Here is an 18016-nt window from a genome sequence, read left to right as displayed (position 1 = left end):
GGCTATGACTGGCTATAATCTGGCAAAAATGAGTCCAACTGAAATAGCAAGAGTGAGAGTTTGGGAGGATTAGATGAGATTTTGGAGTGGGAAGAAAAGTGGGAAAGAGGAAGAAAGCTTTTCACATTCTGGTAGAAGGAGAAAAAAAGCATTCAGACTGATTTTATTTTCATTCAAAACAAACTCTTATTTAGCATATTTTTACTTAAAGTCTTTGAACATCTTTATAATGGCTATTTTTAAGTCTTTGTCTCCTAAATCTAACATCTGGGCGATCTTAGAGAGGGTTTCCATTGATGGCTTTATTTTCCTTGTCTAAAAGGAAGATTATCCTGCTTCTTTCATGTCTAGTAATTTTTTATCATATATTAGACATTGTGATATCTGATCCATTCCTATGAAGACTACTGAGTTTTGTTCTAGCAGGCAGTTCAATTGCAGGCTGGCCATGTTGAATTTGTGTAGGTCTATTAATAGAGTGTATATTTTATTAGGGTGAATCTCTGAAAAGCCCCAAATGATTCCTAAGACCCTCTAACTTGCCAGGACTTACCTCCAAACTCTGTCTCCTCATTATGGGAGTTTGGTTTCAGGTGTTGCTAGGTGGCTGTAAAGCGAGTCACACTCCAGAGCAGTCTTCATTTCTAGTTTAAGTCTGTCTGATATCTCAGTTAGATGAGTAATGTCTTAATTGTTTCTGTGCTGGCTGGGCTGGAATATAACATGGTCTCTCTGTTCCATTCTTGCCCCTATGGCAGCCACTCTTAGATAAGACTCACGGTCTTACCCAGAGCATGGCAGTCCAGTCTCAGTCATGGACTCATGGGGGCCCTCATACAGACTTTTGGAAAGTCTGCACAGCTCCTTCACCTTCACTTGCACCCTCATGCCCTCCACATATATATGTACACACACACACAGATTCCAGCAGCTTTAGTTGCCCCAACTCTGACTTCTTCCTCTTCTGTTTGGTGGGACTACTAGGCTCTGCTTAGGCTCTAGCTTACTCCACTGCAGTAAGGACATTGTCCTCAGACAGTGAGAGTCAGATGATCATAGGGCTCATCTTCTAAGCTTCCTTTGTCTCAGGGATCACAGTCTTGTATTACCTATAGCATCTGAAAACCATTATCTAGAACTAGTAATGGCTGCAAACTGTATGGAGAACTAGTAATGGCTGCAAACTGTAGCATATTTTTATGCTACATGCCATATGAGTGCTGAATAAAAGTTGTACAACATTCCATTTTCATCACACAGCTCTGTCAATGTGTGTGGGCAGTAGAGCCTTCTGGTTTCATATAAAAGTGTCCCTAGAGTTCTTAAAATCATTCATTCATTTACTCTCTTATTTTCTCATAAACAAATTCATTCATTTAAAATTTACTGAGAGTCTACCATATGCCAGACACTTTTCTGGGGGCAGAGGCAGGACCCAAAACTAAACAGTCTGACTCCTGCTCCTACACTCTTAACTGCTGCATTGTTCTACTTCTCAAAGAAAGAGAGAGGAGAAATACATAGGACATATGGGGGAAAAACAGTGATAGTTTCTGAGAAAAAAATAAATACAAGAGTAATTTTTAATAGAAACCAACTAGGTGTCTGACTATATTATGAGATGTAGATGGATCACATAAAAGAGGCACAAGAGACGATTGAGTCAGCACATTAAAGCAAAATTTTGTCCTCCTTTCTCCCAGTGTGACAATGAAAAAAAAGATAATGTTCTGCATTTTGAATCAGAAGAAGAATAAAGTCATTTTGAATAAAAGGGATCGGGGTTTGTTGGGGGAAGTTGAGGAGGTAGAGGGAAATAATATTCTAGCAACCCTCAACACCAGTCCCATTAGATGCCTCAAGAAAAAGGGCTCTGGGATCAGATACATATGCAAATTATATTACCCCTCTTGGAGACTTAAAATAAATATCAGCATAGCAAAGAATCTGGTAAATCCTATAGTAAAGAAATCCATTTTATTTAACTCAGGATTTCCCAAACTTAGTGACAACAGTATCCTATTGTGAATAAATGAGTTGTGTATGTGTGTGCATGTGTGGATGTGTGAAATTGGTGACCCTTGGAAATACTGTCCTATGAAATACATTTAGAATTTTCTGTTTAACTTTAACAGCAAATACTAAGGCAAGTAAAAAACATTTTTAGAGGCAGTCAAACCTACAACGATTGCACCAATCAGTGTAGGGAGTCCTATAAAGACAATTAGGATAGAGCTGTAGCTTAGTTATAAGAAAATATTACATTTTTATTAAGTAGTAAATGAAAAGGATTGAGTATAAAAGGATTTTTTGACTAGGACTGGTAATTTGTTTTACAAATTAAACTTAATTTGGAAACTCCAATTTATGCTATTTTAATAAAAACATTTTACAGAGAATATAGTATAATTAACAGCCTTGGCCATGAATATTACCATGTCTTTTATCCATTTCTGGAGAGTCACAAGTTACTAATAAGCTACCAGAACTCCTTATTCAATAACCTGAAGAAAACACTCAGAGGCACCCAGTTTTCTCAGCATCCTTTTTATAGAAACTCATCTGATTTCACCCTGCAGCTCGCCTGTCCCCTGCCTCACTGGTGAGTCACAACAGGAGTTGACTTCCTGTGTCTCATTGTATTCTGCCCTTTCTTTCTTACTGATTGGTGATGCTAAGGTGTCCTTCCTCTCTCTAGCTGAGGTCTGCTATGCTAGGATTTGCTTGCACAGTCAACACAGTGCAGTGGTAGCAATATATCACGCAGGGATTACTGGTCACCTCTCTCATAACCTTTTTAACTCCTGCAGTTTCCTATGGTTTCATTGTATCAGGCTGCTAACCTCCAATTATCTAGGGTAGGGCAATTATTCTGTATTATTTTTATGTCTATATCCCCTCTGCCCAGCCATGTCACTCTATTTTTCCATTGTTAGTTTTCCAAATTCTCCTCTTACTTTTCTAAATTCTCTGGTACTTAACTCTCTGATGTTTCAACAAATCAGGTTACATAGTGGCTAGATTCTGGAGTCTAACTGTTCATGTTTGAACCCAATGGCTTGCTGTATACTACCATTAGCCTTTTTTACTCTCTATTTCTCACAATTGTACAGTGGGGTTTTCCAGAAGCTATATGACACATAATATTGAAGCTGATGGAATACAAAAATCCAAAATTTAGATGACTTCCATTAAGCCATTTATTAAATAGAACTGCTTTTAAGGAAATCAAAGGTTTTTTTCTACCTATAAATATATATTACATTCAATACATTATCTTCAAGAGTATACAGCAATTTAAAATAGGTATATAAAGGCAATAATGTTTATGTAACTATTTTCTTCTTTTTTTATAATCCAAAAAGTTAGCTCCATTTTTAGAACCCTAGCCCTCTGTTGACTGCTTAGTCAATATTATTGACAAAGAAAGTTTCTTCTAAATTTTAAGATACCCAAATGTCCATCAAAATTGTTTAAGCTGATATATGAGCAGCAGAATAGTCATTTTTTTTCTGTCTTCACTGCTTGGCAGAATCAGAGTTTATTTCCCTCTAAGGTTTAAGGAAAAAAAATCTGTTTATTTAACTTTATTTTTAAAGTACTTTTCTGTTGTATTCAGGATGTTGCCAACAAGCTGGTTTCTTTCATATAACCTATTCCTTATTAATATCTTCTTGAATCTGTACTGGATTCATCTGAATTTTGATACTATCTGTTTCCCTTCTCTTATCAACGGTCTCTAAGACTTCTTTGCAGCATATCTTTTCACTATGGCCAGACTCACAGTTGGCCATTGCTTGACCCTCCATTTTGTTTACTAGGTTCCTACAACCTGTGCGCTTTGGGTGGACTGAGCAAGCAGATCCTAGCATAGCAGGCCTCAGCTAGGGTGGGGAGGGACACCTCCACATCTCTAATGAATAAGACGGAAATGGCAGGATACAATACGCACACAGGAAGAAATCATTCCCCACCATGACTCACCAGTAAGGCCAGGGATAGGTGAGCTGCAGGGTGAAGTCAGGTGAGTCTTTAAAAAGGCTGGTGAGAGTGTTGAGCTGCCTCTGGGTATGTTATGTTCTGTGCTATGACTGTGGCACTAGGGCCCCTGTATGAGTAGAGCTGATAGTAACCTGGGCAACCTTCTATACACAGTTCTTCGCTTCACTTCAAGATTACCAGTAAACTAATCAATCCGCTACATATGTCTACTTCCCTACCAGTCAGGATTTCATCTGTCAAATTTCCTATTTCTCAGGTTTCTAAATATAATGAGGCATTCAGGTTAAAAGCCAGCTTTTCCAGTTCTAAATTCCAGTTTATAGTAAATATAGGAGAAAAAGCAATCCTCCAAATGACATCTTGAAGAGACAACCAAGAGAAAAATCCAGAAGGTGAGAACATTCTGTGGGACAACTGACCCATTTCTTCAACAAGTCGTTGTCAATAACAGGAACTGTCCCAGATTAAAAGAGACTTGAGGGACAAAACATCCAGTGCACTGTGATGGCCCAAATTGGACATTAGACTAGACAAAAAAGGACATGTTTGGATCATCTGGGGAAATCTGGATATGATTGGGTATTATGTAAGATTCAAATGTACTGAAATGGAAAAGCAGAGATGAATGACAAAAGAGAATAGATGACAAAACAGCATGTATAGCTCTTGGTTAAAAATCATATACAAGGGGGGAACCCAAAAAACCCAGAATTATATTTTGGAGGGTGGGCCCCTTGCAGTACAGGCTTCTCCCGCTAGGTAAGTCTTCTAGGAACCCACTGGCATTGTACCAGCTAGCATTGTTGGAAGAGGTTGCATTCAACTTCAGTGAAAAATTTTTTTGGAGGTTCTTCAGTGCATTTGCCCATTTCATGATGGGTAACTTACGAGCTCACCTGCCCACAATGAGCTGTGTGTTCAGCAGTTTCTGAACAAAAATGGCATGACTCCCATGCCCTACCCTTCCTGTTCACCTGATTTCACCCCAAGCAACATTTTTATTTTTTGTTTCCCAGGATAAAAAAAGTCCTCAAGGGGAAACGTTTTGCCCATGTGAAAGGAGTGAAACCAAAAACGGCAGAAATACTTAAAGGCATCAAAATTGTCAAATTCAAAAACTGTTTTGAGCAGTGGAAACAGTGCCTCCATAGGTATATTGCATCAAATGAAAAATACTTTGAAGCTGACTGAAGTTTAAACATGTAAGAATATACCCAATTATTAATAAATTCTGAGTTGTTTTGTGTCTACCTATAAACATGCATTTTTAGAAAATGATCTGAAAAAATATGGGTTAAAGTATTTAGTGATACCTGGGTGGTGGGAATGTGATGTTTTAATTTATTTTACATTTTTGCCTGACTATATTTTCTAATGGTCTATAATGCTTATCTACGGCTGTAATAATAAAAGTTATTTTTAAAATGACTCACTTTCTCCCAGATGACTTATCCAAGAAATTTCACACCCACTGATCATACTCTGACTCTCTAAAATTCCAGCACATCCTACTGCAGCACAATTTATTCTAAACTATGATACTTGATTCAAGTTCTCTGGTGGTTTTTTTGGTATGTGGGCCTTGGCGCTATTCTTTGACTCCTTTTGTAGTTCCAGATCATGTCTGGCAGAATATTTATTAGTTTAGTGAGCATAACACCTATATAATTAGTAGATACCTGCTGCCCCACATGGCTGACAAAACAAATATAAAGAAAATGTGAAAATGTCATAGACTCATATTAGAAAAAGGCTTAGTATTACACAAATTTGTACACATGTATAAATAGTATATATATGTATATGTGTATATATGTACATATGTATGTATATATATATTGCCCAAAGCCCAATAGCCACACTATTAAAAGTCCTATTCAATCTCACAATTAATCTATATGCCTATTCATCCTATTCTCCAATATTAGTAAGCTAATTAATATATATTAATGCATGTAACTACAATGTGCAATAAAGATCTTCAAAACCCTTGCTAATTATAAAACACAATACTGGTTCTGTGAGAAATTCAGAAAGCGTATAAATCTTTGTTTGTATCTGATGTGTCTTTAAAGGTGTTCTATTTAACACAGTCAAACATTGTAGGTAATGGAAAACTGTTAGATATTCTTTTTTTTTTTTTGAGTTGGCGTCTCAGTCTGTTGCCCAGGCTGGAGTTCAGTGGCACACTCACGGCCACCCCCGTATCGAAATGCTGGGCTCCAGCTTTCCTTCCGCCTCAGCCTTCCAAGGAGCGTAACTACAGGCATGCGCTGCCATGCCTGGCTAATTGTTTATTTATTGTAGAGACTAGGTCTTGCCAAGTTGCCTTAGGCTGGTCTTGAACCTCAGGCTCAGGCAATTCACTTGCCTAGGCCTCCCAAAGTGCTAAGACTACAAGCTGAGCCACCGAGCCCGGCCAACTGTTAGTCTATCTCACTTTTTGGAAAGGCTGATAAGTAGAAAATCTAAGGGAGACGTACACATAGATGTCTATGCTAATGAATCTTTTTAAAAATGTGTTTCACAGAAGGACCTGAAACTGGACACAGAGGACTCCAATTCACAGCACTATCTGTGCAAGAATTAAACACGTTTCTAAAAAGGCACTCAAATAAAACAGTACAGATAATTCATTCCCAGCTTTCCACTTCAGACCCCAAACCTCAGCTTTTATACCAAGAGGCAGGAAATACTTTTCGCCTTCTGTAAAAAGGACTGTCAATAAAAATTCATTCTCTGAATTATAAGCAGAGTTTCTCATTCTCATTAAAAACTAGTTTTGGTTCTACTTTGTCTTTTTTGCTTTGGGATTGTGTGTTTCTTAACCTAAGTTGATTTCAGTTTCTCTCCGAATATTACTTACTGTCTCCTTAATTATTTGAGTTGGCTGAAATACTAAGTCCTCTTTTAGAACTGATATATCAAGTTTGAAGTGGTTCTCTAAAGTTGGGTTCACATGTTCAGTTTAAGTAAAAACTCATGTTACTCCACACAGATGGGGTCAGTTGCTGAGAATGTTTTTACTAAAAGATGAGCTGCTACTAAATAACTTTCTGATATTAAATTATTTCAATTTGTTATATTCTGACATATTCTGATATTCCAACATTGTTTTGAATTCATAAAGTACCTCTTCACCCCAGGATTTAAAAGCTTCACTCAAATATAAATACATTAATCTCCCAAACTGCCCTATGAAGTCAGAAGAGCATATTCTAACTCTGCATACAAAATACTTCCAGAATGAGCTTATAAATCAGTCACGTTTGCAACATATGCACAGAGAACTACAATTCCCCAATTCCCCAGCAAAGAAACAAAAAAATTCCTTATAGAGGTTTCTTTTCAATAATTTCATGCCAAACATTTTAAGACTGAAAATATTACTTTTTTCTATTCTGTTAAAAAGATATGTTTAAAAAGGAAAGAAGTGGCAGATATGAAGTTGTCATAAATTCTGAAAATGTCTTACCTATTAATGTAACTCAGGGCAACATAGGTTGGCTGCTGTAATTCTTGTTTTTCTAAAACACGTGGATCTGTATCTGTAATAAAATCACAGTTTTGATGTTTCAGTTTTTGCATCAGAATATATGAGACTACCTAATATAAAGTAACAGAGGCTAAACAGAGAAAAAGATTAATTTAGTACACCTCTTTTTAAAGAAAACTCAGTCAGCAAAGCACAATCATTTGTTCATTCATTCATAAATAACAAGATATTGCATTACTTTTCAAGGGAATTCCAAACATCAACAGTGATAAAATGTCCATCTGTCACACAAACTCTTGCACAATCCCCCTCATAAATATTGGTTTTCACTGCTTACAGTTACAATGTTGGCATGGTTTTTGGTGGTTAATCGGCCTAAGAAAGAAAGTCTCTGTTAATTATGCTCACTTCAATGCTGGAACAAATTAGTTTCCATTGGAAAGCTCCATCAATTTGAAAATCTACTGAGCATTGTTCTTGTTCACTGAACACTTTACGTTTGGATTCATATTCTGGAGGGCAGCTCTTCACCTTTCTCAATGTATAATGAGTTTATTATAACTCTTCTAGACTCTCAATCAGAAATTCTCATACTGGTTCAGAGTCAACAAATACCACATTCACCAGAGGGGTTTTCCTCTCAAAGAGACAGAATTCAACACCATAGCAACGCTTCATAATGGTGCTTCTCCAGCACAGCACCAAAAATGTACTTTTCACAACCAGAAACGCAAACACAGTCTCCAACTTTCCCCGTAGAAAAATGATTGCATAAATATATGCAAAAACAATGTTTAAATAGTAATAACTTATAGGGAAGAAAGTGAGTACATATTTTTGTTTTCTTAGCAAAAGGTTCAGGGACTTCACACACATTTCTTTTCATTAGGACTGCATTTAGAACCATCTCATTATTAGAAATCTTCCAGCTGCACTTGGTAGCGACACTGTCTTTTGATGTAATGACAGATGTTGTTTCAAGCACCTTTGCACAGGAAGTGTTTACTGCACGTGGGAGATGTAAGATACAAGCACTAACTCCAAAGAGCATTAGCAGGTGATGGGGGCAGGGAAGCAGACACAGTGGCAAAGAACATGGGTGGCAAAAATGATAGCATAAAAATCCATTTACAATGCTTTTGACTCCCAGACTAAAACCGTACAGCAGTGCCAGCTTTATTCTTCGTGTTCAAGTTAAGAATCTCATGTTCACTTAATCGTTTTTCCTATGCCAAGAATTTCAGGGACACACTATTCAGAAATCCTCCTTCCTGGGTCTTTGCCACTGCACGTCCTTGAAAGCCAAATTTTGAAACAAGAGACAAAGATTCCCTGAATGGAATGGCTCCATCGAGTCGGGTCTCAAGGATTTGGCAGTGCTGATGAGAATGGATCAGTAAGGCAGCATTTCCTCCCCTCCTGCAATGCTTACACACATATCGGAGGCTCTTGCCGGATCGGCAGACTGTGGATAAAAGGAGCAGGGCTCTAAGTGCAAGGGAACTTCAAGGGGAAGCATAGTTTGCAAACCAACCCTTGCAAACTCTGCTCCAACTCTGCTGTCATTCCAACATATATCCACCTTTCTGGAGAGAGGTATTTGCTGGAAAGAAGTCAGTAGAACAATGCTCAATAGGGAAAGGTGCTTTGTGCAAACAGCCCATTGGTATGCTAAGCAGGCCATGTGTGCAAATGGTGACTGACACCAGTCCTGAAAGGTCTTTCTGGGTGCTTAATGAGGTAAAAAAAAGAGATTGGAGATTTAAAAAAATGACAAAAATGAGGAGAAACGAGAAAGATAAACACAAACAAGACAATGATTGTAAATGTCTTTGCGGAAAACTTCTCAAGTGCTCACAAAACAGTTTCATGTCAAATGTTGGTGTTGATGACCAAATGGCTTCATTTTGGAGACATGAGCCTGAACATGATTCACTAAAAACCATTCCTTCAAGGAGATATCTGGTAAATGATTAAATACGGTGCACTATGAAAGAAAAGAGCACCATTCTGAATTTTAAATTTGTATAAAAATGGGAAAAAAATTAAGACGTCCATAAACATTTTTATATCTTTTGCTTGTCTTCATTCCTGTAACTGACCCCAACATAACAGTTTTCCCATAAACCATCTTCTAAAGCTTTCCTTTGTTCCCAAATCATAGAATTTCTGAAATGTTTTGACTATCACCTTTCCAAGCTACCTTGATTTTTATATTTCTCTCTTTTATTATTGTGTGTTTGTATGTGTGTGTAGGTATACAAACATGAATTTATATTATTATTTCCTATTCAAGCTCTAGAATATCTTTAGGGAAGGAGAAGGAAGTACCTCATATAGAATTCTACAGTTCTCTGATGCCCAAATAAATGGTGTTGGCCCCTGGTATTCACACCAACTGCATCTTGTGATCTTGATTCATGAAGAATCAATAATTTTTTTTTTTTTTTGAGTTGGAGTCTCACTCTATTGCCCAGGCTGAAGTGCAGTGGCATACTCACAGTCACCACAGCCTTGACCTGCTGGGCTCAGGTGATCCCTCCACCTCAGCCTTTCCAAGTAGCTGGAACTACAGGCGCACACTGCCATGCTCGGCTTATTTTTTTATTTATCGTAGAGACAAGGCCTCACCAAATTCCCCAGGCTGGTCTTGAACCCCTGAGCTCAGGCAATCCTGTCACCTCGGCTTCCCAATGTTCTGGGATTACAGGCTTGACTCACCGTGCCTGACCCAATAATGTTTTAATGATTAAATGAGATAAACAAATAAAGTTTTTAGCACTGTATAAAAAAATCAATAATGCTACCCATCACCCTATTTGCAAAGCAAGGTTTTGAAATTTTGTTTTCTTACTTTGCTTCACCAACTTCCATCACCTGTTCAAGACTTATATTTACATACCATCTAATTACAAGTAGGAAATAGACACCTGGAAGCTTCCAAAAGTTGCCCTTTCTATGACAAGAAGACTATGTGGAAGCACCTTAGGCAGAATTCTCCCCTTTTTCTAGAATGTAGACTCTGATTCACTAAAAATCATTTCTTTAAAGAGATATCAGCATTTTCAGGCATCCACCCACCAGGCCTAAAATCTCTTTTTCATATTAAATGCTTCCTTGGGTAACGTTTAGAACATCCATTAAAGCTTTGCAACTTTAAAATGAAATTAGGCACTTGGTGCCCATAAACCAGGACAAGGCTACACAAGTGCTACCGGGGAAATAGCATCCTTTGCTGGTCACAAACAAACCAGTTCCGTCACCCGCTTCCTGGCCTGCTGGTGTGTGGTGATCAAGACTCGCCATTTCATGGATTTAATTACTCTGCTGGGCACTTTACATTCAGTAAAATAGCTACCTTCACTATTTCTCCCTCCCTGACAGAAACATAACTGTCTGATGCTAAAAACTCTATACAAGGAAGGATTAGAGAGTCAAGAGACTAGGCTTTTGCAGCAGGATGGCCTCCCCAGGCACTGTATAATGACATTCTCCTTGCGAGGATTATGAAGACAGAAGAAACATTATCAGAATGAACTGGGGGCAAATAACACTATTCACTGGAGATTACCGAATGCAATAAAAACAACTTTCTTATGCCATGTGACACACCAATCAGAAATTTATAGCACATGATAAGTTGCTACACTAAAGAATATAAAATTAAATGAAATAGTCATAGTAAAGAATCTCCCAGATATTTTTCTGGCTTGTTGCTTACAGCACTGGTAAAAATGTGGAACTGAAACATTGTCTACAATTGCCCAGAGATATAATACACCTTAGCAAATGGTCTATGGAATAGAAACACTTGAATTTTTCATGGTCGCATGATGTTCCCTAAACTGGCAAGAGAGTAAGCATTGCTTGTGGTTGTCTACAGCCAAAGAGAACAATATGTGACCACTTTCATATCACTAAGAAATGACAGGAAGATAAACCCAATCTTTTTCAGCAGGGTAGGGTAGAGTTACACACAGCACTGTCAGAGATTTCAACACCATTTTCTGCTCAGACTACCTCTTGAACACTTCCTTGCACACTCACAGATTTGAGTTGACTGAAGGGTGAAAGAATTCAAATATTAAAAGTATTTAAAAATACTCAATGAAAACCTATCCGCGTAGTTCAAAGTTTCTAAAACACAGCATCCTCTAAAGTAGACGGCAATGTGCCTAGGATTACTGTCTTGGGATAATATCTTGAATGTACAGCACTGTAATAAAGACTTGGCTATATAACACCAGACACAGGTACAAAGTAGAAACTTTCTGTAGCTCATGTGGTCCTGGTGACTCATGGTTTTATATACCCCATTAAATTGCAAAGGGCTCAAGGTCACAGCACCAGCTCCCATTGCTCCCCAAGTGGCAAGCATGACAACAAGACAAATGGCAGAAATAAGGAGAGGACAGCATTCAGAGCCTTCTTACTAGGAACTGGAGTTGTAACGTGACCAAGGAAGGGCAAACACCACAGACCACTTTGTTCAATCCATAGACCCACATTCACCAATTTTGTTGTCTCCAGCACTGGAAGCCCAGGGCAACAAAGCATCTGGATTTGCGATGTTTCTCATAGCCTTTTGCAGTACTATCTTAAGCCCAAATGAAAACTCTATCAGGATTATTTGCTGGGTCAACTGAGGCTAATTAATGAGCTCCTGGGCCTTGGCTATGCTTAGCCACTCTATATTGCTGGGATTTTATGTACCTGGAACAACTTATAATTTTAAGAAAGTCAGAAACAGCCATATAACCTCTCAACAAAACTAACAAGGCCTCTATGGGCCATGAGCTATTTGCAGGATGGGAAGATGTGATATCACATCCCTTGAGGACTTCCCCAAATTCGATATCCTCTCAACACTAAGTTCTTCTCTGAGTGTGTATGGCAACACTGGGAGGCCTGGAGGATGTGAGTGGGAAGGCGGTGGGGGGTTTGTTGTGCTGGAAGACCCTGGAGAGGCAAAAGCCCACCCAGATAGCTGAGTGATTTTGAAGATCTGGGCTGGACATACCACTTTTCTTTGGAATCACTCAGCAATAACTTATGGGTGCAGTCATTGAACTTATAAAGCTACGGAGCTGTAGAGTCTGTTCAGCATATCCTTCCCCAGCATTCTAGGTGAAGTGTGCCATAGCCTCTTTACTCTGCACCACTCCGATCCTAGCATCACCACTGCACTTAGGCCACTGGAGGGATGTTACATGTCCTTCCCCTTCCATACTTTTCAAGGGTGAAAAACTTGTCTTAATTTCTTTCATCTCTCCAGCAGTCAGCGTGGTGCCTGGCACGTAGGAGATGCAAAATAATTGTTGAATGAATACACTGATCAATTAATTTTATGATAAGAAAATTGAAGGCGTTTGGATAAAGCTAGCAGATTCATCAAGGGCTTTTGTTTCCTTCACCACCCAAGGACCCACTCAAGTGGAAATAAAGGAAGAAAAAATTCACTAAGGACAGAAGAAAGGCAGACAAGTTCACTAAGGACAGCAGCAAACAAGTTATTTCAACCAGTGTTCTGGAAGATGGAAAGCCCACACAGGAATAGAAAGAGACCTAGAGAATAGAAGCAGCTATAACCTCCAGTGCCTTCAGTGGGAGAGACCAAGAGCCAGGAACTGAACCCCTGGCAGAAGCCCTGAGAGGGTCTGGCCTTGGAGGTACCAGGGATGGCGAAAGGCAAGGAGGAGAAGGTTCAGGGCTGAAAACGGGACTGCTTGAGAGGCTGATTATCCAGGGACACTAAAGCAAGATACTAAATATAGTGGAGGGAGAAAGAAAAGGGGTGAGGACAGGGCTACAAAATGGAGGGTGAAAATAGAAAAATGCCAACTCCACTGCTTCCAAGAACACAGGCAGCCAGTCATGAGGATTCCTCTCCGATTCAGTTAAGTAGGCACGAGAAAAGATTGCCAGATGCCGACATCTGGTGATTCCCTAATTAAATGATCTCCCCACAGTTAAGTGCATGGTTAACATGCTCCATCCAGTCGTCCTAGCAGCTTTTCATTGCTTTGGTTTTAAATATGAACCAAGAACAGTCAAGGAATGATCACCAGACATTGAATGAAAAGTCTTGAAAATGAGTGAGAGGTACCAAAACAAACAAATGGAGGGAACAGGACAGAAGGAAAGAAGGAAGGAAGGAGGGAAGGAAGACAGGGAGGGAGGGAAGGAAGCAGAGAGCAAAGGAGCAAACATATCAAGGCCTGGGAGGTTAATCGACATGCCTACTTACACAAAAGGTCCCAACAGGGCTAAGACCAGAAGCCCTGAGCCCTGAGTCCTATTGGGCCAGCAAACTGATCACTAAAAAGCCGCTTATCCTCTGATTACAATTCACTGCCACCATCTAGTTGTAACATTAGACTCCACACAGATCATCTTTTATAGCTTTCTTAAAAGGCCAACAAAGTTGTTATAACTTTCACATCACTTTTAACACTGAATTTGTTGAACCAACAATTTACAAAGACCAACTTTTAATTCATGGCTAGTTTACTTCAGCTGCTGAAATAAATATTTCTTATTGGCAATGACTCTTAAAAAAAAAAAATCCTACAATTGCACATAACCAGCCTTTGAATGGATCAACTTTTCCTTAGTTTATAGACACGTCATTTGAAACTTTTCCCAAGCCATAATTTCCATTACAGGGAAAGTCAGTACAAATTTCAGTGAGATTCTTGCTTTCCCAAATTCAATGTGAAATCCAGATGCAGTTAAGTGTTGCCGTAAACTTTATGAGTTAAATATCTAAAAGTCAGGGACACTGTGCAGCACAATAACACCATCTATTAAAATAAGCATTCATGTTCACATTTGTAGCCTGAGTTTTTCTGCCACAAGTGAATGAATAAACATTATTCAACCAAGACCTGTTTGAATAACACTCCAGGAGGCTGATTTATAAACAAACACAGTGTGTTGCAGCCTTCCCTATTTCTGGCAGTCTGGAGGGTTACAGTTATCAGAAATAGACAGTCCTGACTGGACATTTTCTAACTTTGCCAACCCATCAAACACCTAGGATCACTAGATGACTGCTGGATTTTTTTCTGTAAGTATTAGCTGTGTAGCTCTATATCTTTGAAAATGGCACTATCAGTCCATACTCTTCAGTGGTGATGGGCGTAACAAGCTCTCACCTTGCTAGCTGTGACAAGAGAGCCTTCCAGAGAACACCATGGCTGCCAGGTATGCCTGCGAAGTGCACAACCTGCACATCTGTATACAGCAGCCCTGGAGACTGGGATGCTGAGACTAAGCAATAAGAAAGTTCTTTCAAACTAGAGTAAGGCTAAAACTTGGTCTCATTTAATCCCACATGCATATGTGCATGTGTATACACACACACACACACACACACACACACACACGCCTGCTTTCCCCAGAAATGAACCTGATGATGGATCCTAGCAGCATGCAATACACAAGACCATAAAGGAGCTTCCATGTAACCCTTGCCCATGAAAAGCATCTGTACGGAATATTTGGAAGAGAAGACAGCTGTTAGTGAGAGAGGTTAGGTGACAAAAGAAAAGGTGGAAAAATGAGGTTCTCAAATTCCTCTGTCAAGGCTGGGAGGGAAATACCTGTTTATGGAAAGGAGACTTTGTTCTCCTTCTGCCTAACACTTTTGTCTAGGAACTCTTACCCATCCTCCAAGCCTTTGGCCCATATGTGATTTCTACCATGCACTGTACTATACATCCTTGCAAGTCTGTCCTATCACGCCACTAATATGGAAGCTCCCAAAGAACTGGGTCTTAGAAGCCACAAATCCTAAGCCCAGTGCTTTGAAGGATCAGTGCCCACTGTGATGTATGCTGAACAAACAAATGAATGCTCTGGACATGTAATATAAAGGACACAAAAACAGGCATCCAAGTTCAGTTCTGACTAGGAGAGTCACACAGACAGGAGAGGAAAACACACCCATGTGTAAATGACTATACCAGGGTACATAGATACTTATATGAAAAATACCATCAAGCACAGATATTCAAAGGGCTACAAAATGATGCAAAATTCAGAATAAAGAGGGAGGGGGCAGATAGGGCTAATCTGGGAAGCCTTTACTGATGAATGGGAACTGAGCTGGGTTTTGAAGGGAGTGAGCGGCGGAGTCATTCACAGGAAACCTAAGAATAGCATTAAGTTTGAGGCAGAAAACACAGGGAAAAAGTCTGTGGGTGCTATAAAAAAAGAGCCGAGTTGAAGGGTCAATACCTATTAGTTGCAAAATATTTATAGAGATACTTCAGAAGAGGGGTTCTGAAACACAGACCATTTTGTCCCACTCCCTCCCTCTACCTCCAGGATATTTGGCAATTTCTGGAGATAACTGGAGGAAGAGTGGGTAGAGGCCAAGGATGCTGCTAAACATCCTACAATATACACAGAGTAGTCCCTACAACAAATCATGATCTGGCCTAAAATGTTAGCAGGGCCCTGGTTGAGAAATCCTGCTTTCAAGATACATGAATAGTTTGAGAAAGGGAGCTATTGCTCCTAGGGGACAATTTCTGTTATTTTCTGTGGTCAAAATCAAGAGGCCAGAAGCTAGTCGGAAGGCAACAAAAGAAAAATGACAGAGAGGTTGTTTGGACCTAGATAAGAGCTGTGGCTTTCTTAATGCAAAAAACTGATTCATTTAAAAAAAGACATACTGAATTCTTGTCATGTGCTAATGGCTTAAGGGAAAGTCTAAGTCAGTAGGTTCATAACTAAGTAAGAAACATGAACACAATTCACAGTTTACAAAAATCCAAGACAACTTTTGATGTGTGTCAATATAAAGGAACATACTAACTGCCCTAGAAACAAAACATGGCTCCCTGTGAGACTCAGAGAAACTTCTTGAAAGAACAATTTGCACGAGTCTTGAACCAAATCTACCATTGGAAAAGGTGAGAAAATGGTGATTTGAATAGAAAACCGTTTGAGCAGGTGAGCAGAAATAGAAAAGAGAAGGGACTGGCAAGAAGTCGGTGGGGCTGGAGCTCAGCAAGAGACTTGACATGCAGATTTGGCGACACTATGGAAGGCTTAAAATGCTAAGAGTTCAAACTTAATTCTGCTGGGGATGCAGAGCCACTGAAGCATCAGCTGATATGGTCCATGTTTTAGAAAAAAACTGGTGGTGGTATAGAGAGTGGGAGAGAAACTGGAATCCAGAAATAAAAGATACAGTGAAAACAGAACTGGAGACACAAGATCTGAGTGTTTCATTATCAAAAATAAAGAAGTAACTAGAAAGTGACAAGGGCTTGATAGCCAAGAAAATGAGGTCTGCTTCTGATGTGTGCTAAGATATTTTGCAGAACCAAGAAGTATGGGTCTCAAAGAAAGGAGAGATAAAGGGCGTGTGATACAGATAGGGACTGAAGTGCTGAAGAATCCCACCACACCACCACACATTCCAACAGGCAACTGAATCAGAGCATGTCCCTCAAAGCAAAACAATGACAAACTATAAAAACCCAGCTACCCTGATTAAAAACTTGGTTACCATATAACCATATCAATACTTGGCTGAGAACCTACTAGGCCCAGTAGAATTTCAGCAAGGATATAAAGAAATCAGAGGTTGTACTGCATTTGAAACCAAGTGAATGGTAAATTTCACAAGGGAGTGAATATAAAAGACTGGGGACGAGGAGAAAAAAAGAATGGAGCTAAAAATGGCCCCAAGTTCAGTGTTTTAGTCATCTGGTACTGGAGTCTCCAAGGTTCAATTGCCTCCTCTTTGGAAACCCTGTTCCCATGTGTTGGTGTTGTTTAGGATTACAATGCAACTCGAGCCAAGTCAACCTGCCACAGTCCAACACTAGCCATGTAACTTCTTTAAGCTTCAGGTTTTTTGGTTGTTTTTTGCTTTCTAATTTGCAAAATGTTGACAAGGATAGTACTTTCTTCCCAGGGTTGAAATGAAGACTAAATTGGCAATGTGTTAGGGGTAACTGCTGCTCAGTTCTTTTGTCCATAAAGTGTTTTGAAATTAAAATCTGCACTGTTGAGGATTATCTCTATTTTATGTGGCATAATGATGGGCACAGTGGCTCAGCTTGTAATCTCAGCACTTTAGGAGTCCAAGGCAAGAGGATTGCCTGAGTCTGGAGATTCGAGACCAGCCTGGGCAACTTGGTGAGACCTCCTCTCTACAATAAATCATAAAATCTAGTCGAGCATGGTGGCATGCATCTCTAGTTCCAGATACTTGGACGGCTGAGGCAGAAGGATCGCCTAAGCACAGCAGGTCGAGCTGCAGTGCCACTGCACTCCAGCCTGTAATCCCAGCACTTTGGGAGGCTGAGGTGAGGGGATTGCCTGAGCCCACAGCTTCGAGAACAGCCTGGGCAACTTGGAGAGACCTCATCTCCATAATAAATCAAAAAATTAGCCGGGCGTGATAGTGTGCGCCTGTACTTCCAGCTACTTGGAAGGCTGAGGTGGAAGGATCGCCGGAGCCCAGCAGGTTGACGCTGGGGTGGCTGTGAGTGTGCC

The 18016-nt window shown here is 39.6% G+C and overlaps 1 protein-coding gene across 2 annotated transcripts in view; it reads right to left on the bottom strand.

Moving 5' to 3' along the window:
• Positions 1 to 18016, bottom strand: part of JAZF1 (JAZF zinc finger 1) — a 171670-nt gene that overhangs the window by 140869 nt on the left and 12785 nt on the right. Inside the window, exons 1-2 of one of the 2 annotated variants that reach the window (XM_021713915.1) lie at positions 7737 to 7819; positions 7478 to 7550 (exon numbers count right to left, since the gene is read on the bottom strand). In XM_021713915.1, the coding sequence (XP_021569590.1) occupies positions 7478 to 7550; positions 7737 to 7779 (116 nt within the window). In that variant the 5' untranslated portion in view covers positions 7780 to 7819. Of the gene's footprint in view, positions 1 to 7477; positions 7551 to 7736; positions 7820 to 18016 lie in introns of those variants that run through there. The other variant, XM_021713916.1, reaches the window with a different exon arrangement.

The sequence above is a fragment of the Carlito syrichta genome, unplaced genomic scaffold, assembly GCF_000164805.1.
Source record: "Carlito syrichta isolate Samal-C Ts95f unplaced genomic scaffold, Tarsius_syrichta-2.0.1 Scaffold304800, whole genome shotgun sequence".
NCBI classification, from domain to species: domain Eukaryota; kingdom Metazoa; phylum Chordata; class Mammalia; order Primates; family Tarsiidae; genus Carlito; species Carlito syrichta.
Note: the sequence above shows the minus strand (reverse complement) of the source record. Positions and strands in the feature narration are given on the sequence as shown.